We start from the raw sequence: 26,489 nt of genomic DNA, 5'->3' as shown, positions 1-26,489 counted from the left end.
TGATTAGCTTTGCCTACTCACCTCTCACTACCTCTGACCTCATCTACAACTCTCTCCCCTGCTCACTCCACTCCAGCTACATTTTTGGGTTCCTTGAACACCCTAATCAAGCTTCTGCACCAGGACCTTTGCACCTCCTATTCCCTCTATCCAGTCTATTCACCCAGAAATTCATGGGGCTTACTTCCTCACTCCATTCTGTTCTCTACTCTTGCATCACCCTATAGGTTAGTGGCTTTCCCTTACCACTTGATATAAAATTACATCCCATCTCTCTCCATCCCTCAGTCCGGGTTCCCCTTATCCTGCTTACTCTTCTTTATAACCTTTACCACCACTTGACATATACACTTATATGCTTATTCCACAGAGCCCAGAAGAGTACTTGGCATTTGGTAGCCGCCTCCCCCCACCCGCCCATAAATGATTTTGAATAAATAAATAAATGGGAGGGGATGAAGTGGGATTTTTTAAAAAAAGAGTCCAATGAAAGTATATCTCAACAGAGTTTAGAAGGCTATAAGGGATTGCCCCAAACAGATAGGGGACACTGGAAAAAGCAGGTAGAGGAATGTTCAAAGGTAAGGGGTATTAAAACCACAGGTGTGTTTACATAACATAAGATAGTGTGTTATTGGCCAGGTGTAAACACTTTACTCTTGCTTCTATATGACAGTCTGCCTTTTCTCTTGTAGGAGAGTTAATTGCTAACCACTTTTCTGTCTTTCACAATAAACTGAGAGGTCTTTAAGGGCAGGGACTGATTCACTCACATCTCTATTTCCCACGTTCTTAAGCAGAATAGGTATTCAATAATTGTTAAATTAATAAATGAAAAAACAATATGCATTGATGAAAGAGCAAGAAAACCCATTCTTTGTAAAACTAAAAAGGATTTATTTCTGTTGTAGAGTACGTCCTGTTTGAAAATTTTAGAACTGACAGGGACCTTAGAAATCATCTAATTCAACTTTCCCAATTTACAGAAGAAAAACCAAAACATAGTATGATCGATCATGCAGTCATGCAACTAGCTAGTTATAGTTCAAAAACAGAGTTCTGGTTTTGAACCACCATTTGTCATCTTTTCCTTGGAAAATATGTACTCAAGAGGCCTGAAAATTTAGCATTATCTACTAAAGTACAACTGCACATATTTTATCATCTTGGAGAAACATTTGTACAAGTCCATAAGAAGTCCTTTACAAAGATTTTCACTGCAGTTTTTTGTTTTGCCAAAAGTGAAAAGTTGAAAATGTTTAACTGATGCAGCGTTTCTGTTTGGGCTGATGGAAAAGTTTTGGTAATTGATGGTGATGATGTGAAAGTAATTAACAACACTGGATTATATATTTGGATGTGGTTAAAAGGGGTTAATTTTAGCTTGTATATATGTTACTAAAAAATTTAGAAAAAACAACAACCAAGCATAGGAGTGTACAAAACAGTGAACCCTAATGTAGACTATGGTCTTTGTTTAATAGTATATTTATAATATTATTTCACTAATTGTAACAAAGGTAGCTCACTAACACAGTGTTAATAAGAGAAAACTGTTCGGGGTGGGTGTATGGGAACTCTATTTTCTGCATGGATTTTCTGTAAACCTACATCTCCAGTTGTTTAATTGAAAAGTTTAAAACAATCTATATGACAACAGGGAAATCAATAGGAAAACAGACGTATTCGTTTTGTGATAGCCATACCATGAATAATAATCATGCTAAGTTTTACGCATTACTTAAAGATGGAAATAGTTCTATAAACACTAACATGGAAAAGATCTCCAAAACACTTGAGTTAAAAAGAAAAATAGACCGTAGGATGATATATATTGTACCCTACCCTTTAAGACTAGTCAACCTTAGTTTCTTCCACCAAAACAATACCATACACATGAAGTTTAAATGACTGAATTTCAGAATGTTGCACACCAGATGAGAGAAGAGGGTAGTGGATGAATGTTTTCCTGTTTTGTTTTCTAACAAACGGAATGTATTATAATTCATGTATTATTTTGCTTTTGTTTGCTACAAAAACTAACTTTAAAAAAGTGGACACGGATTATTCTTTCTTCTCTAATAAGAATCAGAGAACTAAGGTAACGATTCTGTTGAAAGGCTGATAAAACTTGTAAAGAAGGAAACAATGCCTTTCTGAGGACCAAAAAAAATGGCTGAGAAGAGAAAGCACCAAGAGCAAAAGAGAACAATGGTATACTTCTCGGCAAAGGCAATACTGCTTACGAGCGGCAAGGCTGGGGGCGGGGAATTCTAGCAGACGCAGGAGGCCTCGGCACAGAACCGCAGGAAAAGGCGAACGGGATTCTACAGGGGCGGGGCCAACTGCGATGCGCATGCGTAGCTGAGCCCAGGTGGCCGCCGCCGCGGAAGCAAGGCCACCTTACGCCACCGCGCCGCTCGGGTGCTGTTGCGCATGCGCAGGCGGGGTTACGCCGGAGTCCTCATCTTTGCTTCCTTCACTGCTGTGGCCGCCCACCGTGGATTTGAGTCGCGCGCTTTCTTGGTTCGCTCGCTGGCGGGTTCGCGCCGCTCTCGCGCCCCTAGGCACCGAGGCTGGGGAAAGGGTTTGAGGGGGCTGTTGATCGCCGCCTTTAAGTTGTGCTCGGGGCGGCCATGTCGGCCGGCGAGGTCGAGCGCCTAGTGTCGGACCTGAGCGGCGGGACCGGAGGGGATGAGGAGGAAGAGTGGCTCTATGGCGGTACGGAACTTCCTGTCCTTTCTCGCCCTCCCTGGTTCTCGCAGGCTTCCCTTCTCCGTTTCCAAACGGCCGGCATCACGGGCCGCTCTAGCACGGGCTTGGGCCTGTAGTGCGGAGCTCTGCCGGGCCTGACTAGGCCAAGCACGGCGTGCGCGCCCCTCGCCTTCTCCTGCCCAGCCCACGCCCCCAACCGGCATCCGCCTGGTAGAGGTGGAGGCCTCGGGGTCGCACCGCCAAGTTTTGTCCTCCTCTGTGTCGGGACTTCACGGCTGCCTAGCCTTCGCGATCGTTACGTTTGTTTTTTGTATCGATTTCGAGGTGTTTTGGTGTGTCTCTTTTTGCCCCTTGGCTGTAGGATGCCATTCCAGACCCTTTCTGTTGGAAAGTCGTTCTGTAATAATAGTTAAATAAAGTTAATGCTGTACAACTAACGTCTTGTTTCTTGCTGGTCAATTTTTATGAAATGCACCTGCAAGGGTACCTCCTTGTCTGAAAGTCGTGCTTTAAAAAATAATTAATTAAAGAGAAAGAGAGGAAGAAATGGAATACATTTTATGGCCCATAAAGAAAACCCTGAAATTCTCCTGTCTTAAGGTGAAGTTTTTCCTCTTTTTAAAGAGTCTATCTTTAATCCCCATTATCTCAGGTTACTTAGGCTTGTAGTTCTTTTTTTGTTTCCATATATTTCTTTTTCCCAAAGTAAGTGTAATGCATCATTGTGCTTCCCTCTTGAAAGGGACTTGTTTGACATCTGGTTTCTAACTTTAAATCACAGTCCCTTCTTGTCTGTTACGCCAGATTTGAAATGTTTATATTTAATAGTGGCCTGAAACGTATATTCTTGATTATCTTTGGGATTGTGTAGTAAAGGTTTCCATTTGTGCACCACATAGCTCCTTGATTGTGTGATTTCCATAAAGCTGTGCAATAAATTCCTTATTGTTGGTGGCAAGAATTAGCATTATTAAATCCATGAAGCATCAATGTGTAGGGGGTTTATTATACAAAAGAAACGGGTCTCCAATACTTTAAAAATTAAGCTAAATTTTATAGAAGTAAGGTGTGAAGATTTTTTTCCATAAAGACATAGTTTGTTAAATATAAGGTGATCTAACTTTGGATGTGCTTATAGGCCCATGGGACGTGCATGTGCACAGTGATTTGGCAAAGGACCTAGGTTAGTGCTTGTGATGATCACTTCAGATTTTCATAATACCTGTTAGAAGTGGTTTGTTACTTACTTATTTTTTTTGTTGTTGTTAGATGAAAATGAAGTTGAAAGGCCAGAAGAAGAAAATGCCAGGTTAGTGAAATCTGCTTGTGTGTATTATACAGATTGTGTGATGCAACGGTTCTATCAGCAAATTATCAAACTTCTTTTTAATTATTGGCTTGATTGTAACATTTTGATAAAGTTTGGAAAAATCAAACCCTTTAGAGTGCATTTCTGGACCTAATCTATTTTAAGTAGGCTCAGTAGTGTAGTATACAGGATAACAAATGTCTAACAAAAATTTTTAAACAATTTAAAAATTAAAAAATAAAGGGAGCCAGGACATTACTGATTTTACAATTTCTTACCATTATTGTTGTGTACTCCTTGGTTATAATTTCAGTATATTTTACGTTTATTTAAATTCAAAGTGAAATTGACTTATTAGAAGGTTGATTCCCTTTGTTACAGTAGTAGAAAGATGTGAGTGTCATTTCTAAATATAGACAGGAATTTTATATTTCAGAATAACTCAGGTACATACGTACATGGATATGCTGTCTTTATTTTGCCCAGTTTTCTTCTTTTTTTTTTTTTTTTGCCCAGTTTTCTTTACTGTCCTATTATGGGGGTGGGAGTGGTGTAGAAAGCGCTTTTAAGGAATATTTGGGCTTAAAAGTAGAAGAAATACCACTTCCCACACCCTAGTATGGCTCTAATAAAAAGGACAGATAATAACAGGTGTTGATAAGGATGTAGAGTAATTGGAACCCTCATACACTGCTGGTGTGTTTGTAAAATGCTGTAGCCACTTTGGAAAACAGCCTGGAAGTTCCTCCAAAGGTTAAACATAGAGTTTACCATGTGACCTGGCGATTCCACACCTAGAGAAATTAAAGCAGATATTCATGCAAGATTTTGTGCATGAGTGTTCATAGCAGCATTATTTATAATAGCCCAAAAAGTGGAAACAATTCAAATGTCAATCAACTGATGAATGGTTAAATAAAATGTGATTTATTCATACACTGGAATACTAATTGACAATAAAAGGAAATGAAGTACTGACATATGCCTATAACATTGATGAACCTTGATAGCATGCTAATGAAAGAGGCCTGTCATAAAGGACTACATATGGTATGATTCCATTGATATGAAATGTTAAGAATTGACAAATTCATAGAGACAAAAGAGTAGATTAATACTTGCCAGAGGTTGGGGAGGGAAAATGGGGATTGACAGCTAATGAATATGGGGTTTCTTTTTTGGAATGATGAAAATGTTCTGAAATTACTGGTGATGATTGCAGTACTCTGAATACTCAATTGAGCCTATTTACACTCTTTAAGTTGGTGAATTGTGTGGTACCTAACTTCTGTCTCTAAAGTTGTTACTTAAAAAGTCAACGGAAGAAGTGGAAGAAGATACAGTTTAGGTGGAACTGAAATTATTATTCTTCACCCAAAATATTGTCCCTGGTATTGCAAGAAAAATTTTTCACTCATTCTCGTAGCATCTGAAATTTTATTAGGTAGTTTTTGTGTTTTTTTTAAGATTTAGTTTTTTAATTTATTTCTCTCCCCTTTCCCACCCCCCTGCTCCAGTTGTCTGGACTCTGTGTCCATTTGCTGTGTGTTCTTCTTTTTGTCCACTTCTGTTGTCAGTGGCAGGGAAAGCTGTGTTTCTTTTTGTTGCATCATTTTGCTGCGTTAGCTCTCATTGCGTGCGGTGCCATTCTTGAGCAGTCTGCACTTTCTTTCACGCTGGGCGGCTCTCTTAAGGGGCCGCACTCCTTGCGCGTGGAGCTCCCCTACGCGGGGGACACCCCTGCGTGGCAGGGTACTCGTTGCACGTATCGGTGCTGCACATTGGCCAGCTCCACATGGGTCAAGGAGGCCTGGGGTTTGAACCGCGGACCTCCCATGTGGTAGGCAGATACCCTATCTGCTGGGCCAAGTTCACTTCCCTATTAGGTAGTTTTAAAACTTCTGTATTGGGTCTAGTTCTTAATCCTTAATCCAGTTAACCACAAAGTTAAGATTAGTATAATGTACAGAAATGGAAGACTTCTTCCCTGGTTTTAATTTTTGTATGTTACTTTAATCTCTTGAATTCTTGCATTTTTAATACTACTTAATAACTATTTATTTTAAAATGTCATCCAGGTTTTCTAAGATTTAAAACACTGGGTCCCATGTATGAAAGTGATTAAATGTTTCTTCCTACTCCATTTTTCAATTGGTCAAGAAATTAATTGATTATAGAGTATAAATTCACAGTCATATATACATTTTTATGGTGAGTGGATGTAGCTCAAGTGGTTGAGTACCTGCTTTCCATGTGCAAGGTCCTGGGTTCAATCCCTGGTACGTCCTTAAAAAAAAAAAAAAAGTAGATATACTCAGGCACATTTTTATGATATGATCTATTATATTGATTTTTATTATTTTCACTTCTTTGCTACAATACTTGGAGCTTATTTTCTGCATTGAAAATTCTTTAATCTTAATTTTCCTGTACTCAACTTGATTAAGTTTACTGGAGAAAGACTTTGAGCATCATTGTCAAAATTCCTTCATAGGGAAACGGACTTGGCCCAGTGGTTAGGGCGTCTGTCTACCACATGGGAGGTCCACGGTTCAAACCCTGGGCCTCCTTGACCCGTGTGGAGCTGGCCATGCGCAGTGCTGCTGCGCGCAAGGAGTGCCCTGCCACGCAGGGGTGTCCCCCGCGTAGGGGAGCCCCACGTGCAAGGAGTGCGCCCCGGGCGTAAGGAGAGCCGCCCAGTGCCAAAGAAAGTGCAGCCTGCCTAAGAATGGCGCCACCCACGCGGAGAGCTGACACAACAAGATGACTCAACAAAAAGAGACACAGATTCCGGTGCCACTGATGACAACAACAGAAGCAGACAAAGAAACAAGACGCAGCAAATAGACACAGAGAACAGACAACCAGGGTGTGGGGGGAGGGGAAAGAAATAAATACATTAATTAAAAAAAAATTCCTTCATATTCTTTTTAAACTTCATTTGGAGAGCTGTTGAATTTATTTTACCTAATGGAAAAGATTTCCCCTTAAAAATTTATTTATGAAGAAAGTATATAGTTGAATCATGTTTCTAATATTTTAATAATAATTAATAGAGAATTAAAACTTCTGAAGGAGTGAGTCTCTTGGGACAGGAAGCTCTGCCTAACCTGTGTTCTAATATATGGCTTGTTACATCATTGTCCTACCTGAGTACCTGCTATTAGAATTTGCCACAGTTTCTTTGTGACTAGTTCATTACTAGAGCTTATGTTCTTCTTAACCATTGCATTACACTGTCTCCAATTCTGTCCTGTTTTATTTGTAAACACAGCATAGCTATATTATAGTTTTGTGCCATTTAAAAAAGCAAGGTCAACTTGTTTCTGGCTACCTAGAAGCTTATTTATGTAGGAAGTAAATGCGCTGAAGAATTATAGTTGTATTTGTTTTCTTGTGTCAAGGAGTACAATAATAAAAATTAACAGGAGATTTCTATTTTTATCTTTTATCATTTTGATTTACTTGGGAACTGTGTTATAAATTAGCACTGTAGAGATTAAATTGATTTATATGGATACTGCTTGATATAAAGTAAAGTTTAAAGGTGGTTAGCAGAAATCTAATGAAAAGAGCTCTGGACTGTGTCAAGATCTGGACATTTTTCTTTCTTTTTTTTAATAACTATTTTTACAGAAATTTTAGATTACAGAAATGTTACATTGAAAATATAAGGGATTCCCATATACCCCACCCCATCTCCCTGTCACATTTTCCCCTATTCATAACATCTTACACCAGTGTGGTACATTTGTTACAATTGAACAAATATTGAAGCATTGCTACTGATCATGGTCTGTAGTTTACATTATGATTTACACTTTGCACCAGAGAAGTTTATAGGTAGACATTTTTCTTAGAATAGAAATCTAGTTAATCATTGTGACACTTGGGCAAATCTGTTTGTTGATTTTTACTTCAGTTTCTTTATCTGTATAATGAGGTTTTGGTTAATTCTTAAAGCCTTAATTATTATTAAAAATAAAGACCGGTTACACGATACTACTAGAAGTATTGTTTTATGGTTAATGGCTGTATGCTTGTGCCTCATTTGGGAATGGGAATATTGTTACATAACACTTTCATTGTGACAAAGGTAACTTCAAGTATTTTCTAACCTTAAAATAATTAGGTTTTAAATCCCTCAAAATTAGGTCTGGAGCTCCTTATTAGTATCACATTGGAGTAGAGTCTCATAAGGTACATTTTTTAAAATCTCAATTTTTAAAAATATTTTATATATTCAATATATACCCATATATTGAATACAGATATATCCAGCAATATCTGTATATTAAACAGAAAACCAAGAATAAGCATGTATGCTAACCACAAATCTAGGTTCCTTGGACAGCAGGATACTACATGGCTCTTCACATTGACAATAGTACCTGTGCATAGTGGATATTCAGTAAAGGTTTAGGATAAGTAACTTTGGATAAATGTGCTGTATCTTTAAAATGTTTTTTTAAAGAATCAGATCATAGCCTGCTATCAAATTGCAAGTCATTAATAGATTGTAGAGGCAATTCCATTCTACTTCCAATGTTGATTACTTGTTTTGTGAAAGGCACCAGGAATAATGGAATGACAGCATTTTATTTATTTTTAACATCCTTGTTCTTACCATCCAGTGAAAACAATAATTTTAGGGAACCTTATCAGGCCTAGTTTTAAAATATTAGCATAATCTATTTATACTTTGAAAAGTAATACCCGATACATACTTATTTTATTTTGTTCTTTGTAGTGCCAATCCCCCATCTGGAGTTGAAGATGAAACTGCCGAAAATGGTGTACCCAAACCGGTAACATAAGGCTTTGAACTCTGGTTACTTTCCTGTTTAAAATCTTTATCATTAGCTTTTCAGTTCACTTAGGAAAAAAGCAAAAATTTTACATGGTCTTCAGTATCCTATGTGATCTATCTCCTCTTACACCTCCACCCTTATCTATTGCCATCAAAAGCATGCCCAGGAATTAACAAGTAGAGTAGTGGGAAGAGACTTCAGAGGGAATATAAATATAGCATGTGCAAGGGCTTAATATATATATATTTTTAACTGAATGGTGAGTATGGTTAGATCATGGTGACCCTGATTTGTAAAGCCAATAGTCCTACACCTAATTTGAATGTTTTAGTTTTTTAGCAATACTTATTATTTAAGTGACAGTCCCTGACCCTGTGCCTGTTAAAAAAGTCATGTTTCTGAGGGTGAAGGTATCACTGTTCCTGTGAGTATTTCAACATTTTAATACTGTAAAACAAAGAAAACAGTTATTTAGCAAGCTTGAACTCAGATACAAAAATTTCCAAAGTGATAAACTTATTTACTATCATGTGACCCAAGCACAAAATAGTCTTTAGAGTCAATATGTCCTACATAAATGGTCCGTACTTTCAGTCAGGTAGAAAGAAGGTAGTCAATCATTTGCATGCAGTGCCTCTTCTAGGTGTGAGTGAATGCTGGGAATAGTTGAGCTGTACCTTAAGTAGTGCTTTTTAATTATGACAATCATGAATCTTAAAATTAATTGTTTTCCTCTTCATATAATTTTGCTGAGAATTCCTTAAATACTTATTTTTTTAGAACTTTATCTCATAGATAACTTGATAAATTGACTTAATCCTTTTTGCTAAAGGAACACTTATAAGTAAAAAGTATAATAAAATGTTATTTCAAAAAGATGGTGCTTGAAAAAGTTTTGTGTCTATTCATTTTATCTTATAGGTTTTATGTCTTTATTCATTATCTCTCTATCATACAGAACATCAAAGTTATAAATAAGTTGAAACATATAGCAGCCTTATGAACCTGTAACTTTTTTCTCTGAACTTATATCTCAGAAACAAAGAATGGTTACATTTTTCAGTTATTAATGTTAGGCGTTGAAATGGATTGTTGAAGGTGTTTTATAATTGTTTATGTTGCTATAGAAAGTGACCGAGACTGAAGATGATAGTGATAGTGACAGTGATGATGATGAGGATGATGTTCATGTCACTATAGGAGACATTAAAACTGGTGCACCACAGTATGGGTGAGTTATTTTATTATTTTTTTGAAGATTTATTTCTCTCCCCTTCCCCCCTGGCCCCGTTGTCTGCTCTCTCTCTCCATTTGCTGTGTGTTCTTCTGTGTCCGCTTTCAGCCTTGTCTGTGGCATCAGGAATCTGTGTCTCTTTTTGTTGCATCATCTTGTTGCTTCAGAAGCTCTCCATGTGTGCGGCATCGCTCCTTGTGCGTGGGGCTCCCCTATGCAGGGGGCACCCCTTTGTGGCACGGCACTCCTGGCGCATATCAGCACTGTGCGTGGGCCAGCTCACTACATGGGTCAGGAGACCCTGGGTTTGAACCCTGGACCTCCCATTGGTAGATGGGTGCTCTGTCAGTTGAGTCAAATATTCTTCCCCGGGCGAGTTATTTTTAAATAAAGATTGTGTAAATCCTATATCAAAAATAATGTTCTTATACCAAGTCATTAGAGTTATTCCATTGTTTTTATGTTTATCCATTTTAACATGAGAAAAAATGGATTCCTTTTAAAATTTCACTATGAAAAGTATTTCCTGAAGTTAATTAGGTAAGTTACATGGATGCAGCAGTTTTGTTTCCTTAAAGTGTTTTTTATAAAATTGAGTACTGCAGATTCTTTAGTTAGAATTAGAAAACCTTAAATTGCAGTTTGCATACGTATTTATCATTTTTTCATCATCGAAACTTGAGTTTAGGTTTTTAGGTTTTGTGGCTAGAAAAAACACGTATGTATATATGTTATATATGTGTGTATATGCGTGTGTGTGTGTATATATGTGTATATGTTTTTAGGAGGTACTGGGGGTTGAACCCAAGACCTCATACATGGGAAGCAGGTGCTCAAACACCAAGCTACATTGCTCCCCTTTTTTTGTTATTTTATAGTTTATTTTTCAATTTAATTATCCTGTAGGATTTTTAGGGCAATAGTTTGGCCTTGTTTTATATTCCATAACATGGACCAACTGAATGGATTATCATTGACACATTGAGCACATAAACATCCTACTGAAAAGATGAGAAGGGAATTCATTAAAGTATGGATTGTGATTTTGTTATATTGGTAGAATATATTTCTGTTTTTCAAATTGGCTCTGTAATTTTATTATCGCTTGGGCATTGAAAACAAATAAAATAAGCTTTCATTAATTTCACTGTAAGTCATTATAAGCAGCCTTATCTGAAGTCAACCAATATATGCATAAATCCTTTGGAATATTTTATTTCATCAGTGGAACCGTTTTTTAAAAAATTCATTTTTTCTGGAAGCTTAAATTTCAGGAAGTTTAATTCAGTTGTTGTCTTAGTCGATTATGTATTATAATAATGACTGCCATGTAATTCTAAAATTCTAGCAAATTTTTCTGGATCAGGGTTTGAGAAAAAATTACTCAGGTTAGGTTTGGATAACTCTTAATACTCTTTTTTTTTTAAGATTTATTATTTTTAAAATTTATTCCGCCCCCTGCCGTCCCCCCGTTGTTGGCTCTCTGTGTCTGTTTGCTGTGTGTTCTTCTGTGTCTGCTTGTCTTATCAGCGGCACCGGAAGTCTGTTTCTTTTTGTTTTGTCATTTTGCTGCATCAGCTCTCCTTGTGTACACATTGTCACTTCTGGGTAGGCTGCATTTTTGTAACGCAGGGTGGCTCTCCTTACGGAGCGCACACCTTGTGCATGGGGTTCCCCTACAGGGGGCACACCCCTGCATGGCACAGCAGTTCTTGCGTGCATCACCACTGCGCATGGGCCAGCTCACCACATGGGTCAGGAGGCCCTGGGTTTGAACCCTGAACCTCCCATGTGGTAGGCGGATGCTCTATGAATTGAGCCAAATCCGCTTCCCTCTTAATATTCTTAATGTACTCCTTCCCCGCACCCCCCCCCCCCCTTTTTTTTTCTCTGAGTTACCACGGCCTGGGGATTAAATCTGGGACCTCGTATGTCGGAAACCGGCACTCAACCACTGAGCCTCATTGGCTCCCTCCTCACTCCCATTTAAGATTAAATAGTGTTGGAACAAGTTGTTTACATAATGCTAGTATACCTTTACTTTCTGCACTATGCCAAAAACAAGCTTTCATATAAAACTATAATAATCATTTTATATATAGTAGCAATTGTATTTTCAAAGTATTTGTATTTGCAAGTATAGAACAATTAAAGCAAATTATGGATTTTTTTTTATTTGACCAGGTTTTTTTTTTTTTTTTGGTAGGATTTACATGGAAATATTTAACATGCATTGACTTCCATAGTACTTTATCTGAACTTTTCTTATTGTTTTTTGAATTGTAGTCATATTTGTACATGTTTATCACCTTCAGACTTAAAAATTCTTGAGAATATAAACCATTGGTTTTTACATTTTTCTTCTTCCTTTGACTGCATTTAAATGGTACAATTCACTCTGAAGATTTATTTTCCCCCAACAATTGATGTACATAAATTTTCAAATATTTAGAAAAGTTGAAAGAGCTGTGAACACCCATTTACCCATTACTCGGAGAAAGCAATTTTAATGAATTTCAAAGTAAGTTGCAGACATCTCTGCAGGATGTAAAGCTTGTCTGAGCTTGATTTCAAGATACATCCCTTGAAATGTGAATTGAAACCGGTAAGAAAATAAAATTTGATGAATATTTACTTTGTGTACAGCATTTTCAGAAGCAAATTTAAAGAGAAGAGTATGTTGAAGGAACATAATTTGCATATGGTAACCGTTAGAAAGTACAAAATAGAATTTTTTAAGCTAGCATATTTTTGTTAGAATGTTCATTTTATATGTAATTAAGATACAGAGAAAAACCCATTTTAGAAATAATTTATATAGATAGGGAAGTAGTTTTTCCGCTATATATCTATGAGATTCATTCAGTAAACACTTTTTAAAGACTTACCTTGAATATAGAAAATAAAATAGTCCTTATAATCCAAAAGTAGTAAAAAAGAAAGACAAATGTGAGCAAATATTTACACCGCAACTTAAGTTTTAGAATAGAAACTTGTACATAGTTATTTCAGAGCTTTAGAGAGGAGAGCTGCTAAAAGCCTACAGATGTTGAGAAGATCCTAAGGAACTTAACATTTGAATTGGTTTGAATAATTGTTCAGACAGAGGAAGAAGACCGTTGATCTAGGGAGAGGTTACTGCTTAGATAGATGCAGTACAAGTAATCTCTAGGAGGAAGTACGTGTCTGGACCATAAGGTTAGATGGGAAGGAATGATTGAAAGCACATATAGAAGACCCTGCTTGTCCTGTTAAGGAGTTAAGACTTCATTACTATGTTGTGGAACCTTTAAAGGTGGTTTCGCAGATTAGATTGTTTGTTAAAGATAACTCTAGCACTAGTAGTTAGGATAGACTAATGACAGGAATCATCTGTTTTTTGTTTATTATTATTGAAATGAATGCACAACTATGTCATACCAAATACCATTGATTATACACTTTGGATGTTTTATTAATCTGTATCAATAAAATTGATTTGTTTAAAAAAATCAGTTAATATATTTGAAGTAATTGTTTGGATGAAAGGATAAGCCAAGCTAAGCCAGCAGCAGTTAGTATAGGAATGGGTGGGAAATTAACGTACATTTCAGAGAGTAATCAGTAGAAATAACCTGGATGACTGAATGGTTGTGAATGGAGAGGGAGACAAAGGACTCAATTGACTTGAAGGTTTTTAGAATAGTTAGTTGAGTAGGTAAGAGTATATTAACGTGTATGGTTAATGTGCAAAGAAGTTGTTAAAATAAATTGATGAGGTTAAAATAAATTGGCGGGAGGGCTGTGCTTAATTTTAAGTTTCGACAAAATACACAAAAATATAGCATCTAGCACCTAGAGAAGCCTGAGGCCTTCTGGGGTTCTATTGGAAGGTTTATCAGATTTGCTTAAGTGCTGTTTTCCATAAGGCTAGACTTCTCTACATCTCTTCTATACACAATGAATAGAAAATCTTGGTGGCCTTAAAAAAGAAGTTGTGTTTCAGAAAGGTAGAATGGAGAAAAGGAAAGTGACTGGGTGGGAAGCAAAGAAAGTGCTTTATTGAACACTCAGAGATAAGCCTTTTGTACTGTTGTGTTTTATCCTGTGGCAGTCCAGTAAAAGGACCGTTTAGAGACTGTCATTGACTTTTAATACAGTTGACATTCAAACAACTAGAATTTTTGTACATTTTATATAGATACTGCAAACATTTTTTCCTGTGCTGAATATAGGTTGTTGAAATGTAAGCACCACAATGACAGGAGTCATAGTTGTGCAGCTCCTTATTGTCTTTCCTTTGCTTAGAACTATATTCAACATGCTAAGTAAACATTTATTAAATGAATTTATTTATGATATGATCAATCATTTCAAGTTGGTGGCAGTAGTACTACTTGACAGTTAACAGTTTGATTTGGATGGCTTTATACTTTTTACATTTATAGCAGTAGAAGTTTATACAATTATTTGAGTTTTTTTCTTTTAAGGAGAAAACAGAAAACAGCGCTAGTATCAGTGAATAACCTAAATTAACATACTAAATTTAGTACGTTAGTGACAAAAAGATGGACGGTATTAGGCAGATTAAAAGAGTAAATTCTTTTTTTTTTTTTAAGATTTATTTTTTACTTATCTCTCCCCTTGCCCCCCCCCAAGTTTTCTGCTCTCTCTGTCCACTTATATTCTTGTCAGCAGCACTGGGAATCTGTGTCTCTTTTTGTTGCACCATCTTCTGCGTCCGCTCCCCGTGTGTGCAGCGCCACTCCTGGGCAAGCTGCACTTTTTTCGTGCAGGGTGCCTCTCCTTATGGGGCGCACTCCTTGCACATGGGGCTCCCCTACTCAGGGGACACCCCTGCATGGCATGGCACTCCTTGTGTGTGCATCAGCATTGTGCATGGCCCCCTCATCACATGGGACAGGAGCCCTGGATTTAAGCCCTGGACGTCCCATGTAGTAGGTGAACACTCTGTCCATTGAGCCAAATCCATTTTCCTAAAAGAATAAATCTTTTACAAGTCTGCTTGGTTGGGCTTGTGAGGGAAAATAACCAAATTAAATAACATGCACGTATAATGTGAGAAATACATCATTGAAAATGTTGTCTATAAATTGTGATCTTAGTAGTATCTTTTTGCTTAGTGGCACTTGAGCTTCTTTTTCACCCACTCTCCTTTTTCTCCTCTTCCCTTATCTTCTCAATAGCTATTTTACTTGGTACATTTGGTTTTCTTATTTGTAGGAATGCATTTTCTAGAAAAGAAGGGAACTGTCTCTAAATCCCCACTACACAAAATGAATGTGAGCTTTACTGGATCTAAGTGACTTCACCAAGATCACACAACTAATAATTGACAAAACTTGTATTTGAGCCTGGGTGTGTCTCACTGCAGATTTTGTAAATTTTTTTCCCTTAACTTTATAATGTATATTATACTACATTAAAAGTGCAGCTCAATTTATTTTTCAAATTTTTCACATTCCTGTTACGACCACCCAGATCAAGATAGGGAAAATTACCAGCATCCTAGAAGCTTTCCTCTTCTCCCTCTCAATCATTAACCACCCAAAGACTGTTCTGCTTTCATCATAGACTTTTTTTTCTTGTTTGTGTTAATAGATTTGTTTTTACATTTCACATAAGTGAATTCTTGGTATTGACAGAATATTCCATGGGTATTTGAGTGAAGATTTATCAGCATATCAAATGCAGGAAGTACTAAAAGGAGGGCACTAAATTTGTAAACATGTTGGAAAAATTTCAGTTTTGCAGGATAGCTACAATTAAGTAGGGGAGAGGAGATGAAGATAGGGTGTATAAACTCCATTTCTCAGCCAGATTTTTTGTGAAGTTTTTGAGTTAGCAGAGAATTTTTAAAAAATCAATTTTATTGAAATGTATGTACAAACCATACAATCTGTCTAAAGTGTATAATCAGAGTACAATCATAGAGTTGTTCATTCATCACTACAGTCAATACTAGATCATTTTCTTTACTACAAAAAGAAAAATCTTGGACCCCTTAGTAGTCACATCAATCCTTCTGTCCTTCCCTTGCCATACATAATTGCTAATATGATTCTGTCTCTATAAATTATATTTACATTTTGTATAGGTGGAGTCATACAGTGTGTAGTACTTTGTATCTGGTTTCTTTTACCTAGAATAATAATTTTTTTTAATTGAAAAAAGATTAATATATTACTATTCTCTATAATCCATAGTTTGCTTTAGTTTGTATTTTTGCAAATATCACCCTGTTATTAACATCTTGTAACATTCATGTACATTTTTTTTTTTTTTAATATTTATTTATTTATTTAATTTCCCCCCCTCCCCTGGTTGTCTGTTCTTGGTGTCTGTTTGCTGCGTCTTGTTTCTTTGTCCGCTTCTGTTGTCGTCAGCGGCACAGGAAGTGTGGGCGGCGCCATTACTGGGCAGGCTGCTCTTTCTTTTCACGCTGGGCGGCTCTCCTCACGGGCGCACTCCTTGCGCGTGGGGCTCCCCCACGCGGGGGACACCCTTGCGTGGCACGGCACTCCTTGCGCGCATCAGCGCTGCGCATGGCCAGCTCCACACGGGTCAAGGAGGCCCGGGGTTTGAACCGCGGACCTCCCATATGGTAGACGGACGCCCTAACCACTGGGCCAAAGTCCGTTTCCCACATTCATGTACATTTGTTCTGTTTTTCGGAAACACGTTCTGATATTTGTTCTGTTTTATGGAAACACATTCTGATATTTGTTCTGTTTTATGGAAACACATTCTGATAATGGCTATTAGCCATTGTATTAGTCAGCCAAAGGGGTACTGATGCACAGTACCAAAACTCCTTTGACTTTTATAAAGGCTGTTATTTGGGTAGAAGCTTACAATTACCAGGCTCTAAAGAGTCCTACTCAGGTACCATAAGAGGTACTTCTCACCCAAAGTCTGTTGCCACATGTTGATGCAAGATGGTGGGCAATGTCTGTGAGGGTTCATCCTTCCCCCTTCCTCTTAGGGCTTTGTGGGCTTAGCTTCTTCCAGGGTCATCTGTAGGCTGGTATAAGGCTTGTCTCTCCCCAGGGCTCAGCTGCTCAGTTCTCATGACAAGGTCAGCTATAGACTATCGGGCTCTTCTCTCTTCTTGGGGCCTCTGCTCTGTCTAAATAGCTGTCTCTCTTCCTCTGTGTTCTTATGTTTACTTCCATGTGAATGTCTGTTTTAACCCCAAGGGAGCTGGGACTCAACTCTGCGTCACACTTTAATGATGTGGTTGGATTAGAGCCCTAGTCTTAATATAATTTAATCAGATGACTCAGCTGAATCTAATATAGTCAAAGGGTTATTACGCCAAAGGAACAGTCCAGTTTACAAACATAATCTATATTTCTTTCTGGAATTCATAAATATTATCAGATTGCTACAACCATACTTATTGTCCACTAGAGGGTTTGCTATGCTATACAGTGCCATGTTTCATTCTTTAGCTTTCCTTCTAGTGATATACACAATCTTAAACTTTCACAGGAGGGTTTTTAAGATGTGAAACAAATCAAACTTTAAAAAATGTTTTTATTTTTTGAACTAGTGGCAAACTTTTAAAATTGTTTTATAATATTTTCTAAAATGTGTGTATCTGTCAACCTATTCAGTTGCCATGTGGATGTATAATTTATTTATGCCCACTGAATATATTACTGTGTTTAAGTTTCTCAGGATAATTTTTATTATTTTGTTTTTAGGAGTTATGGTACAGCACCTGTAAATCTTAACATCAAAACAGGCGGAAGAGTTTATGGAACTACAGGTAAAATTTACATTGGCAGTTACAGCAATAATAAAATAAAGTACATACCTAAATAAGTTGTAAATAGATTGTAATACCATTTGCAGTTCAATTAAAAACATCTTATTTTGACCATATGTCACAGAGATCAGCAAATTTTTTTCTATAAAGGGCCAGATTAATATTTTAGGCTTTGTGGACCACTTATGGTTCCATCATATATTTTTGTTGTTTGTTTGTTATATACCCCTTTTAAAATGTAAACCCTTTGTTAGTTCACATGCTAATTACATGTTTTATGTAGTTTAAAACTGGAAGTTAGCAACTTCCAATTGGTGTAGGAATCCCTTATTTTAAGTAGTAAATTTCTATTCTCTCAATTCAGTTTATCTGTTTTTTTTTTTAACAATTTTATTGATTTGTTGACTGTACATTTTGGATGAATTGTATGCTTTATTAATATGTATCAATAAAATTGATTGGTTAAAAAAATCCAGGTTGGGAAACGGACTTTGGCCCAGTGGTTAGGGCGTCCGTCTACCATATGGGAGGTCCGCGGTTCAAACCCCGGGCCTCCTTGACCCGTGTGGAGCTGGCCACGCGCAGTGCTGATGCGCGCAAGGAGTGCCGTGCCACGCAAGGGTGTCCGCAAGGAGTGCGCCCGTGAGGAAAGCCGCCCAGCGTGAAAAGAAAGAGCAGCCTGCCCAGGAGTGGCGCCGCCCACACTTCCCGTGCCGCTGACGACAACAGAAGCGGGCAAAGAAACAAGACGCAGCAAATAGACACCAAGAACAGACAAGGGCGGGGGGAATTAAATAAATAAATAAATCTTAAAAAAAAAAATCCAGTTTATCTTAAGGCAACACCATAAAGGTTGGTTTTATTTATAGTAAACGATGCTGTGTTTGGAACCTTTGACATTTTGGAGATAGAAATAGTAAAAACACATACTGTTTTTTCTTAGTCTGTTATATCTTCCAACTTCTTGCTAATGTAGCTATATCACCATTTTGTAATAGGAACAAAAGTCAAGGGAGTAGACCTTGATGCACCTGGAAGCATTAATGGAGTTCCACTTTTGGAGGTAGATTTGGATTCTTTTGAAGATAAACCATGGCGTAAACCTGGTAAGATAATTATGGGTTATGTCTGTCTTAAAAGTTTTTCAGTATTAGCAGTTATCAGAAAAAGATTTTTTGAGAATCAGCCAAGAATATTATTTTCTAATGATGTTTTTGTTGTCTTAAGTAAATGAATAATAATGATTTTTGTCTTTTGAATCTTACTACTGGCCTAGCATTATTATAAATGGAGACATGCATATTGTTTTAGTATAATGCCATTTCTTTTATTTTTTATTGTATTTTCTAATTAAAGAAGTTCTGTATGTATACAGAAAAGTAATACCCAAAAATACAGTGTTCCATATATACCTATATTGTTGACACTTTGTATTAGCATGTTACTTTTTTTAATAGTTGATGAAAAATATTAAAATGTTACTAACTATAGTCAATAGGTTACATTAGGTGTATTTTTTTCCCATATACCACCAAATTATTAAGACCATGTAATGGTGTCTTATATGTATTATAATTCAGGAAAGAACATTCATATATTTGTACTTTTAACCAGTCTATCATCTACAACAGGATTCATTGTATTATACAGTTCCATGTTTTGTCTTCTAACTTTACTTCTTGTAACATACATGACCCAAACCTTCTTTTAACTACATTCATAAGCATAATTCAGCACTCTTAATTACACTATGTTAATTACAATAATGTGCTGTCATCACCACTATCCATTTCCAAACATTTACAAGCAATCTTAATAGAAATTCTAGACAAACAAAGCATCAGTTCCCCATTCTCTATTCCCATCCTATCCCCTGGTAACCTATATTCTGATTCTAACTTTATGAGTTTGCTTATTATAATTAGTTGATATCAGTGAGATCATACAATATGTCTTTTTGTGTCTGGCTTTATTTCACTCAACATAATGTCCTCAAAGTTCATCCATATTGTCATATATACATTAGGACTTCGTTCCTTCTTAGAGTTGAATAATATTCAGTTGTATATATATTATATACATATTCTGTATATATATTCTGTTGTATATATATGCCACGTTTTTATCCATTCATCTTTTGATTGACAAATGGGTTGTTTCCATCTTTTGGCAATTGTGAATAATGCTGCTGTGAACATGGGTGTGCAAATATCTGTTTGAGTCCCTGCTTTCAGTTCTTATGGGTATATACTAGTATCAGCATTGCCAGATCATACAGCAATTGTATATTTAGCTTCCTGATGAATTGCCAAACTGTCCTCCACAGTGACTGTGCAATTTTACAATTACATCACCAGGGAATGAGTATTCCTATTTCTCCACATTCTCTCTAACACTTGTAATTTTCTGTTTTGTTATATTTTGTTTTTTTAATAAGTGGCCATTAAGTGTGAATGATATCTCATTGTGTGTTTTTTTTTTAAGGTTTATTTATTTCTCTCCCCACCCCTCCCCCATTCCTCCCATCATCTGCTCTCTTTCTCCATTTGCTGTGTGTTCTTCTGTGTCTGCTTGTATTCTCATTAAGTGGCTCTGGGAACCCATCCTGGGACCTTCAAGAGTGGGAGAGAGGCGCTTATTCTCTTGCGCCACCTCAGCTCCCTGTTTGCTACATCTTTTTATTTTCTCTCCTCTGTGTCTCTTGTTGCATCATCTGGCTGTGCCGGCTCTCCCTTTCTGCCGTCGCTCCTGCATGGGGCAGTGTTCCCACGCAGGGTGGCTCCTGCGCAGGGCTGCTTGCCACATGGGTCAGCCTGCCCTCACCGGGAGGCCCTGGGCATTGATCCCTGGACCTCCTGTATGGTAGACAGGAGCCCAATTAGTTGAGCCATATCCTTTTCCGTCATGGTTTTATTTGCATTTGCCTAATAGCTAGAGAGGTTGAAATCTTTTCATTTGCTCTTTGGCCATTTGTATTTCCTCTTTGGAAAAGTGGTCAAGTGGTTTGCCTTTTTGTGGGGAGGGTATTTTGTCTTATTGTTGAGTTGTAGGATTTCTTTATGTATTCTGGTTATTAAACCCTTATCAGATACGTGGTTTCCAAGTATTTTCTCCCCTTGAGTAAGGTTGCCTTTTTACTTTATTGACAACTTCATTTGAAGCACAAACAAAAATTTTTAATTTTGAGAAGGTCCTATTGATCTTTTTTTCTTTCATTGCTTATGCTTTGGCTGTAAAGTCTAAGACACCATTGCCTACCGCAAGATCTTAAAGATACTTCCCTACATTTTCTTCTAGTAGTTTTATGGTCCTGGCTCTTATATTTGGGTCTTTGGTCCATTTTGAGTTAAATTTTGTATGAAGCATTAGATAGAGTCTTTCATTCTTTTGCATATTTCTTGAAGAGAATGTTCTGTCCCAGTTGAGTAAGTAGATTTGGCAACCTAGTCAAATACCATTTGGCCATAAATTTGACAGTCCATTTCTGAACTCTCAAACTGGATTTCATTGGTCAATATATCTTTGTACAGTAACATGCTGTTTTGTTTTGTTTTTTTATCCCCCCCCCCCCCCCCCCCGGCTTTTTGTGTGCTGCTTCCCAGTACCATGCTATTTTGACCATTATAGCTTTATAATATGCATTAAAGTCATAAAGTGTGAGTGTTCCAGCTTTGTTCTTTTTCCAGATGTTTTTGGCTATTCAGGGACCCTTAAACCCTTCCAAATAAATTTGATCATTGGCTTTTCCATTTATCCAATGCTGTTGAAATTTTGATTGGAATGTGTTGAATCTACAAATTATTTTGGGTAGAATTGATATATTAAAGATAGTTTTCCAATCCATGAACACAGAATGTCCTTCCATTATTTACGTCTTCTTTAATTTCCTTTAACAATGTATGTAGTTTTCTCTGAACAAGCCCTTTGCATTCTTGGTTAAGTTTATTCCTAGGTATTTGATTCTTTTAGTTGCTAAAATTGAGTTTTTTCTCAATTTCCTCCTTAGATTGCTCATTACTAGCATATGGAAACACTACTGATTTTTGTGTGTTGATCTTGTATCCTGCCATTTTGCTGAACTCATTTATTAGCTCTGGTTGCTTTATTGCATATTTTTCAGGACTTTCTATATATTTTATGTCATTTGAGATTAGAGAAAGTGTTACTTCTTCCTTACCAGTTTTGATGCCTTTTGCTTTTTCTTGTGTAATGCTCTGTCTAGACCATCTAGCACAATGTTGAATAACATTGGTGATAGTGGGCATCCCCTTGTTATACCAGATTTTATGGGAAAGCTTTCAGTCTTTCACCACTGAGTACAATGTTAGCTGTGGGGTTTTCATTTGTGCCCTTTATTATGTTGAGGGTGTTTCTTTCTATTCCTGTTTTTCAAAATGTTTTTATCAAGAAAGAATGCTGGATTTTGTCAAATGCCCTTTCTGTGTCATTCAAGATGATCATGTGTTTTTTGGTTTTTTCTTTTCTCCTCCCTTCATTGTATTAATGTGGTATATTACATTGATTTTCTGTGTTAAACCATCCTTACTTTTACATACCTGGGATAAAACCCAACTGATCATGTGTGTAATTCTTATAATGTGCTGTTGGATTTGATTTGCAAATGTTTATTTGACGATTTTTGCATTTTTATTTTTTAAAGAAATTGGTCTGTAATTTTCTTTTCATGTGTCCTTTTTGGCTTTCATATTAGGGTGATGTTTTTTGTTGGCTTCATAGAATGAGTTAGGTTAGTGTTCCCTCCTCTCCAGTTTTTTTGGAAGAGTTTGAACAGGATTGGTATTAATTCTTCTTGGAATGATTAGTAGAATTCACCTGATAAGTGATCTGGTCCTAGGCTTTTCTTTGTTGGGAGGTTTTTTGTTTTGTTTTTAAAGATTTATTTATATCCCCACCCCCCACCCCCCCCCCCACCCCCGTGTTTGCCTTGCTGTCTGCTCTCTCTGTCTCTTTGTTGTGTGCTCTCTTTGTCTGCTTCTTGGAGGCACCAGAAACCAAACCTGGAACCTCCCATGTGGGAGGGAGGTGCCCAGTCACTTGAGCTACCTCCGCTCCCTGCTTGTTGTCTCTCATTGTGTTTCCTTGTGTTTCGTTGCATCACCTAGTGTGTCAGCTCACCATGCCAGCACATCGCATCAGCTCCCTGCCTCGCTCATCTTCTTTAGGAGTTACTGGGAACCAAACCTGGGACCTCCTATGTGGTAGGTGGGTGCCCTACTGCTTGAGCCACATCTGCTTCCTTGTTTGGAGGTTTTTGATGACTAATTTAATCTCTTTGTGTTTGGTTTGTTGAGACCTTCTGTTTTTCTAGAATCAGTGTACGTTGTTCATGTGTTTCTATGAAATTGTCCATTTCATCTAAATCATCCAATTTGTTTGCATAAAGTTGTTTATAATATCCTCTTAATGATCCTTTTTATTTTTCTTGGGTTAGTAGTAATGCCCCCCCTCTCATTTCTGATCTTATTTCTATCTTCTCTCTTTTTCCTTGTCTGTGGCTAAAGGTTTGTCAATTTTACTGATCCTCTCAAAGAAGCAATACTTTGGTTTTGTTAATTCTCTGTTATTTTATTCTTAATTTCATTTCTTTCTGTTCTAATGTTTATTTTCTTTCGTTTACTTTGGTGTTAGTTTGCTGTTCTTTTTTAATTTTTCTAGGAGTGCATTTAGGTCTTTGATTTTAGCTCTTCTCTTTTTAATGTAGGTGTTTAAGTCTATAAATTTCCATCATAGCACTGCCTTTGCTGCCTGCCTTAAGTTTTGATATGTCATGTTCTTGTTTTCTGATTTTCCAGTTTCTTCTTTGACCCACTGATTGTTTAAGAATGTGTTGTTGAATATCCATGTATTTGTGGATTTTCCTGTGATTTCCCACTTCATTTCTTTATGGTCTGAGAAGGTGCTTTGTGTAATTCATCTCATTTATTGAGACTTGTTTAGCGACCTAACAGAGAGTCTATCCTGGAGAATGATCCATTAGCACTTGAGAAGAATGCATATATCCTGCTCTTTGGGGGTGGAATGTTCTGCATGTATCTATTAGGTCTAGTTTGTTTATTATATTATTAAAGTTCATTGTTTCCTTATTAGTCCTCTGTGTAGATGTGCTGTCTGTTGATGAGAATGGTGTATTGATGTCTCTAAATACATTGTAGAGACAACTATTTCCGCATTCAATTTTGCCAGAAGTTTGCCTCATACAATTTATGGCACCCTGGCTAGTGGCATAAATATTTACTGTTGTTATTTCTTCTTTGTTGATCACCCCTTTTATTAATATGTAGTGTCCTTCTTTGTCTCTCATGACAATTTTGCATATAGTCTATTTTGTGTGATATTAACGTTGTTACTTTAGCTCTTTTTCAGTTACTGTTTGTGTGGGATTTCTTTTTCAATCTCTTTCAACATATTTGTGTCTGTGCATATATGGTAAACATTTATTTTTAACCAGTTTTGATATATTCGTGTAACATCGTGTATCCGAAGTGTATAATCTGAAGGTTTATTTTTAATAGAAATGTGAAAGGATAATTTTATTAAACATATAAATTCAAAAACATTTAAGTTTTTTTAAGATTACAGTATAAGAAGACAGAGTATATGATAGTAATGGTTTATATATGCAATATCCCAACTTAAGCCATCTCTTTGAGAACACTGTTATTCAGCTAGATTAGGTGGAAATACTGACATAAATGCTCCAAATAACAAAATGAATGTATATTCTGTGTCCCTAAGCTGTTTGTAACTTTACGACTACTAAATGGAAAACTTCTCAGCAGATCCACCTTCCAATCCAGTTTATTTCCCCAAGGAAGTATGATAGCTGTCATTGATACTTATCATTTGGAATGTAAATAATATGTAAACCCCCATCTATGTTCCTTTATACTCTATTTCATTATATCTCATCGCAACCTACCCAAGTCTCAGTAATCACTCTTCTCTCAGCTAGACTAACTTAGCCAAGACAGGATATAGCTGTCTTGAACTGGATGCCTCTGGGCAGAGGATCAATCTCCAATAAGTGTGAATTCTGTGTATCCTGTCCTTTTTGCAGGTGCCTGGTTACTCCTAAGATGGTGTGAGAAAACACACACACTCAGAGAAAGAGAAAAGCATTTTACGTTATCAGTCTTCACCTTGGTCCTGTGACTTCCCTTTATTAACTAGTGTACCCATCATTATGTTACCACCTGTATACACATGCCATTTTTAATAAAGCACCCAGAAACTTCATGGTAAGCACACCACGGAGTTTCCAAGAGAATATGTTAGGTATAGGTAGAAGGGGAAGAAAAGTCAAGAGAAACCATTATTAAAACAAGACAATTCACACAAAAATGCTTTTATAAGATGCTTTTTTAAAAAATGGATAAATTCAATTCAGTTTTAAGTGATATATCCCCCATGACCAATATATTCTCATTAATTGATTTAATGTTTGTAAAAGGTATAAGAGATAAACTTTTAAAAGGAAATTATCTTCTTTACCTGCAGAATTGTTAGAGCACCAGTACCAGGTTGAGCTTTCCAAAAGTACATATAGCTCATCATTCTAGGAAACCAGTAAACTAATACCACAACTGTTAATTTTAAAACTTGCACCTTGAACCCTGAATTAGTCAAAGGGGTGCTGATGCAAAGTACGAAAAATCTGTTAGCTTTTATAAAGGGTATTTATTTGGGGTAAAAGTTCACAGTTGCAAGGCTCTAAAGAATCCAACTCAAGGTACCATAAGAGGTATTTTTTTTACCGAAGTTTCTTGCCTTATGTTGAAGTAAGATAGTTGCCGATCAGTGCAAGAGTTCAGCATTCTTCCTATATGGCTCCATGGGCCCAGCTTCTTCCCTTCTCAGATGTAGGCTGGAGGGCTCGTTTCTTTCTGGACCTTTTCACCTGCTCAGGGCTCTGGTGTCTTCAGCTGCAAACTATCAAGCCACTGGTTCAGCTCTCCCTGGGGCTTTAGCTATTTGAGCCTTCTCCTTTCTGTCACATGGTAGGGCCAAAATGACCAAGTTCTCTGCTCTTCAGTGTCATGATGAAGTTTTCTCCTCTGGCATCTCGAGCTCTTTCTCTTTTCTCATGTGTCTTATTCTGTGCATTTTCTTTTAGTGTCCATTTATATAGCCTACCAAGGAGGTGGGGGCTCAACCTGAGTCGCTCTTATGACATGGTCAAATCAAAGCCCTAATCTTACCATAATTTAATCAAAGACATCTCAGCTGAATCTAATGCAATCAAAGAGTATCATGCCCAGAGGAATAGCCTAGTTTACAAACCTGATCTCTTTTTGGAATACATAAATTATCTCTCAAACTACCACAAATCCTTATGCTTTCAAACAGTTCATTTTTCTGCATATGGCAGTGAAAAGTAATTATGGGAATAAAGATCTGATTCTACTTGGGTAGATCTAACTCAGAGATCAAGTTGTTAGTTCAAAGAACTATCCTGGACATTTTTAGTAATCTTAAATCTGTAGTTTTTATATAAAACTGTGTTTTAGAACCTGCCAAGAGAGCAGATAAAAACATTTTAAAATTACTACTACTTCCCTGGTATCCAGTCAAAGAACATATGGCCATTACAAAGGACTTTCCCTCCATCTCACAATATACGGCAGT

General features: G+C 37.0%; 1 protein-coding gene across 16 annotated transcripts in view; it reads left to right on the top strand.

Annotated features, from left to right (window-relative positions):
- Positions 1–2,368: 2,368 nt before the first annotated feature.
- Positions 2,369–26,489, top strand: part of FIP1L1 (factor interacting with PAPOLA and CPSF1) — an 82,835-nt gene continuing 58,714 nt past the window's right edge. For 8 of the 16 annotated variants that reach the window (XM_004460612.5, XM_004460611.5, XM_058298627.2 and 5 more), the window contains exons 1-6: positions 2,424–2,721; positions 3,985–4,024; positions 8,775–8,832; positions 9,963–10,066; positions 17,779–17,843; positions 18,842–18,949. In XM_004460612.5, coding sequence (XP_004460669.1) covers positions 2,637–2,721; positions 3,985–4,024; positions 8,775–8,832; positions 9,963–10,066; positions 17,779–17,843; positions 18,842–18,949 — 460 coding nt within the window. In that variant the 5' untranslated portion in view covers positions 2,424–2,636. Of the gene's footprint in view, positions 2,722–3,853; positions 3,899–3,984; positions 4,025–8,774; positions 8,833–9,962; positions 10,067–17,778; positions 17,844–18,841; positions 18,950–26,489 lie in introns of all 16 variants that reach the window. The other 8 variants (XM_004460610.5, XM_004460609.5, XM_058298610.2 and 5 more) reach the window with 4 other exon arrangements.

The sequence above is a fragment of the Dasypus novemcinctus genome, chromosome 1 (genome assembly GCF_030445035.2).
Source record: "Dasypus novemcinctus isolate mDasNov1 chromosome 1, mDasNov1.1.hap2, whole genome shotgun sequence".
NCBI classification, from domain to species: Eukaryota; Metazoa; Chordata; class Mammalia; order Cingulata; family Dasypodidae; genus Dasypus; species Dasypus novemcinctus.
The sequence above is the reverse complement of the archived record's forward strand: the minus strand, read 5'-3'. Positions and strand labels throughout refer to the sequence as shown.